The 5,345-nt window shown below is 52.3% G+C and overlaps 1 protein-coding gene across 1 annotated transcript in view; it reads right to left on the bottom strand.

The window, feature by feature from the left end:
* Positions 1 to 1,409: 1,409 nt before the first annotated feature.
* LOC104412733 (neurotrimin) overlaps positions 1,410 to 5,345 on the bottom strand; it is a 129,446-nt gene continuing 125,510 nt past the window's right edge. The window contains exons 4-6 of the mRNA XM_010023530.1: positions 3,423 to 3,557; positions 2,693 to 2,813; positions 1,410 to 1,569 (exon numbers count right to left, since the gene is read on the bottom strand). Coding sequence (XP_010021832.1) covers positions 1,410 to 1,569; positions 2,693 to 2,813; positions 3,423 to 3,557 — 416 coding nt within the window. The remainder of the gene's footprint in view (positions 1,570 to 2,692; positions 2,814 to 3,422; positions 3,558 to 5,345) is intronic.

Genomic DNA, 5,345 nt, shown 5'->3' with positions numbered 1-5,345 from the left:
AAACCCCACAGGGAGCCTAAACCATCCAAGCTAAGGAAGAACACGTGGCTCGGGATATGCTGGGCGCTATGCAGGCAGCAGCATGGATGGAGCCGGGCCCAGGCAGCTCTTTAGTGCCAGTGTCCCAAAAAAAATGGGGGTTACTGGGGACATCGATGACCAGGAAGGCTGGAAGAGAACTGAGTTTCTAGGCAATGATAATGATGGTTTAATGGGCAGGTAAAGATGCTGATGTTCATCACTTGGATGTTTTGGGGGAACAAATGGGTGTTAGGCTCATGAACATCCAAGGTTAGCTCTACATCAAGGCTGCAGGCACAGAGCTGAGCATCCCAAAAGGGACAAACTCCCCTGCCATAGCTCAGGGAAACCCAGTACTGACTCTAGACAGGTTATGCCTCTGCTCCTGGCCTGAGGGGTCCCCTGAACCACATCCAGCCCCTCCTCAAGGATGGTGAGAAGTGAATGTTGCTTCCCTAACGTCCCCATATGCATCCCATGCTGCTCCAGCACCCTAAACAACCCAACCTGTGCTATGGGAATGCCACTATCCCAGAACACTTTGCATCACTAAGAGCACAGCCCTGAGCCACCCCACTGATGGGCCTGGGATGAGGAAGCTTGTTCCTGACCATACAATAACAAGAAGCAAGGAGAAGACAAGGTGGGTGGCAAGGAGAGATGGGAGAGGACACAGGTCCCCGAGCCCTGTTTTTCCCATATGGTTCCCACCCCATATCTCTGGCAGGGAAATATCCCCGTGAAAGTGGCCAGAGACAAGGTCTGCTGTCCACTTCCAGCTCTCGATGGCCATGAAAGGGATCTGGGGATCGTGGCCCCTGCTCTGGCTCTGCTTGACACGTGTTGAGCAATTACAGCCCTTCCTGGCCACGATCAGTGTCAGATGGATGCGTTGCTCTCATCCCAACTCTGGTATGCAGAGAAAACAGTACCCTGGATGAGGGTACACAGGTTCTCTGCTCCTCCCTGCCATCTACACATTCCCATGTCCCACTGGCACCATCAGTAAGAATATATCTCCTTGGCAGGAGGGGAGTACATGACCTTGAAGGTGGTCGAGCCCTTGGGGCCTTCAAACAGAGGCTCTCCTTGGTATTTGTCTTAGTGAGAAGATGGAAACCTGCAGCCAAGTCCTAACTTGGCTTGGACAGAAGATCCCAAATACAGGGCCAAACACCTCTGAACACTGGCAGACACAGGACCCAGATCAGGAGATAGGTTTGGAGGTTTTCCACTTCCCTGAGCTCACCACGACCTCCAACCAATGCTCCAGAGCAGAAAGGATCAGCACATCTCCCTCAGAAGACAAGGAAGACCCTTCCCATTGTCTCTCATGTTGGTGGTCTCCCTGTTAAGCTGCTCCCCTTCGCCATCCATCCCCCTCAGCCCTACTCACCGTACAGGATCATGCTGGCGTTGGTGTTTCCTAGCTGGTTGGAGGCTACACAGGTGTAGTTGCCATAGTCCTGCTCGGAGACGTTGAAGAAAGTCAGTTTGGAGGAGAAGGCTTTGTTCTCCACTTTCAGTCCTTTCTGGCCTTCAGCCAGCCTGGAAGGAAAGCAGAACGGGAGAGGGTCACTGGGATGGCATCAGGAGGAGAAGCACCCGCTGCTTCTCACGACCTGCCATCCCCTAGTCCTGCCTGTGAGTGGGGACATTTCTCAGCTGACACAAACCTAAAGCATCACCCAAGTGCTTTGACATCCCTGAGCCGGTGTTCCCCCCCTGCTCAGCTCCTGCAGCTCTTTTACTTGCTAATTCCTCCCAGGAGGAGCTGCATCTCCATTCTCACCCCTGCTACACTCCGAGCACCCATCTGCTTTGCAGGCCCTTGTGATGTGACCTACTTCTGAGTGAAGCCTTTCATCTGCCACGCAAACATCCGCTGCTTTTACACTCCTCCTGCTCCTTTCCTCCCCAAACAGGCAGCCTCAACCTTTCTTTTAGCTTCAGAAGCATCTTTACTGGCTAGAACATGCCTCCTTTTAGTGACCTGGGCAGCTTATCCTGTGTTCAGCCACACCACAGCCCCCCTGGGCTTCCCAGGGAGAAACAATGGAAGAATAGACTCAGAATCAGCCAGGTTGGAAAAGACCTTTAAGATCAAGACCAACCTCTACCACAGCACTGCTAAATCCCACCACTAACCCATGTCAAATGGGTTAGAACCCTTTCCCTGGGGTCATTTGCTCTGGAGTGGGACCTTTCCCTGTTCTCCTCCTCACTCCCAAGCCACATCCCTGTACAAACCCTGTCTCTCAACCACCTCATTTCTTTTGCCTTTCCAAGAGCAAGGAGCTGACGCTGCCTTCTGGCTAAAGTGTTTAAAAAGATGACAGGGATTTCATCCTCTCCTAAGTGCTTGGATTTGTGCTGCCAATATCACTCTCGGATGTTATGCTTCACCTAAGCAGGGATTTACCTTAAAACAAGAGGCACGAGCAGCAGCGATCTTGCCTGTGCTGCCTGCACAGGGAGAGAAAACCTGTCTGGATGTAAGATGCTGCTGAAAAACCCCCCTCCCAGCATCCCAGCATCCCAGCCTGGCTTGTGCTGATGGTTATTGGGAATTCAACTGGCTCCTGTGGCCCCATTGTGGAAGGTACCACCCTGGGTGCATCTTGCATGGGCTTGGTACGTGCCCTCCCAGTTATGTCCCCCGGGATCTTACCTTTTGTCATCTTTGTACCACTGGAAGTCGGCAGAGGGGACAGCAGAAGCTTCACACATCAGGATGCCCTTCTGCCCCACCGGCACCCCGATGCTCTTTGCACCCGAGATGTACGGTGGGTCTGTGGGGAAGATGGGAAACCTTGGTCAGCACCTTGGGGCATCCGACCTCCTGCCCTTGCTCTACAAGCTCCCTTTTGTTCCTCTGCACTTAAGAAGGGGCCAAAATCATCTCCAAGCCCATGCCCAGCCCCTGATGCTGCTGTCCAAGGGGTTTGGGGCTCACAGGGGACATCACATTGCAGCCCAGTGAGGGCTTCTCTGAGGACTGGAGCCCCCATCTCTGGGGTACCATGTGTGCCCTTGTGCTAAGCAGGGGTGGCCACAGAGGTGTTTAGGAGGGTCTTCACCTCTATCAGAGCATGAAATATGGTGCTTGCTTCCTCACTCTCTTTCTTTCTTTCTTTTATTCTTTGTAATGGAAAAAAATCCTATTTATTGCTCACTCCTCTCCTCTCCAAGGAGGTTATCAGCACAGCATCTCACCATGGGTGGAAAACCCAGGTTGATGGAGACAGCTGAGGAGGAGGTGATGGGAAAAAAAAGCAGCTTGAAAAGAAGGGGGGAAAAGGGCAAACCACAACCTGTTCAAGCAAACTCTTGCTGCTCCTGCTTCCTAAATCTCATCCCCTCATTGGGTGGCACATCCAGCCCCATCCCTGTCTACTCACAGTTGACAGTGACTTTGACTCGCTGGACCACAGGTGCTGCCACGTCATTGGAGGCGCTGCACTCGTACTCCCCGGACTGCTCCCGTGTGATGCCCGTGATCTCCAGGTACTCATCCTCACTGATGAAACCCACGGCTGCAGGGACAAAGGGAAAGGGCCATAAGTGATAGGGAAGCATGGCAAAACTGTGTCTGTATCACACTGCACGCGGACACCCAACCCTTGCATGTGTTCCACATTCCCAACAAAACCCCTGCCAGAAAGGTGTCCCCAAGCACCAGACCTCTGTGGTGGCCTTGGCCCCAGCAAGAGCATCACTTGCCAGAGATGATGTCCCCAGGGTGGGCAAATTTGCCCACACCCAACCTACACCCTGCAACAATGACCTGAAATCATCTCTCCTTGGCATGTGTCCATCCCACTCCACTCACATAGAATCATACAATCAACCAGGCTGGAAAAGCTCTTTAAGATCAGCAAGTCCAACCTTCACCCCAGCACTGTCAAGGCCACCACTAAACCACTGAGGGCCTCGTCTACATGGGATGTGAACACTTCCAGGGATGGAAGTGTTCAAACACTTCAAACAGTGCTCAGACATGGACACCCCTCTCTAATTTTTCAGTGTCAATTCATTCACAGCCACTTTGTTCCCTTTAGTTATGGTACCAACACCTCCTTTCAGCTGAAACACTTCATCCCTCGGCCGCTCCAGGCTCATTCCTATGGTCCCCATGGGTCTCCATGCTTGGCCCCCCTCTCCCTCTAGTTTGGCTCAAAACCACAAAGATGCCATCAGTAGCCTTCCTTTTGTCTGGCATCTTACAGCCCCTCCTTTCCAAGAGCCTGCTTCACTTTGAAGCATCCCTGGAAACCCACAGTGCTCTGGTGGTGGACCACAACAGTCTCCCAGTTGGAGATCACAGTGTTACAACAAGCACAGATTTCCACCTAGAAACCTGCCAATTAGGACACATCCACATCCTGAAGAAACCCAGCAGGAGCAAACAGCATGGACAACTTTTCCCTTCTCCCTTCTTTTTGTTCCCATCTCCCCATCGGACCTCCCATGGCCGAGAAGCTGTAATTACTGTGCAAAGCATCTCCGGGACTAGTGTCACACTTAATATTCCTATAAATTTTAAACGCCAGTCCTTGGTACATATGTGTGGCAATTGGTGTCATATTTTAATTTGGCTTGCCCTACACCAGCTGAAATTAATAATAGCTGGAATTACCAGTGTAATTTATAAATTAACATTGCTGCAGCATTAGGATATAAATTAGCTCTGGACAGCTGTTGCCAGCAGTGAGTGCCAGTGGCACAGAGGCCAAGCACAGGTCCCTGTGGGATGCAGCCAGTGGATCCCGGTGATACGTGGGGTCCCAGCCAGTGGATCCCGGTGATCCCACCCTCGCCCTCGCTTCCCACCCGGCTACCTGGCGGGCCACAGCTCACTGCACTTGACCAGTCAACCGTGTGCATCTTGCTCCTGACAAATCCATCCAAATTATCCACGTGGGATGCTCCCGCCGGGGCGCACACTGGCTACATCCCACAGCTGAGGCTTTTATAGCATCCCTTCACATGGTACATCAATAGTGAGTGTGGTCACACACCACCACCCACTGATGTGGCTGTTTGGGAAGCACATAGAGCCCTGGTGTGATTTCTGTTACACCCCTGAACAACTCAACAGGGTGAGCTCCTGCAACAAGCACCTGCTGGGATTGTGCTGCTGCAGCCGCAGGTTTGGGATTGTTCAGCATCACAGCCAGGACTGTCTGCTTGAACTAGTGCAAAGGTGCTTCAGACATAATCATAGACTCATGGAATTGTTTGAATTGGAAGGGACCTTAAAGCTCATCCAGCTCCAAACCCCTGCCACAGGCAGGGGCACCTTCCCCTAGAGCAGGGGCAAC

This window comes from Nestor notabilis, unplaced genomic scaffold (genome assembly GCF_000696875.1).
Source record: "Nestor notabilis isolate BGI_N333 unplaced genomic scaffold, ASM69687v1 scaffold7051, whole genome shotgun sequence".
NCBI lineage: Eukaryota > Metazoa > Chordata > Aves > Psittaciformes > Psittacidae > Nestor > Nestor notabilis.
The sequence above is the reverse complement of the archived record's forward strand: the minus strand, read 5'-3'. Positions and strand labels throughout refer to the sequence as shown.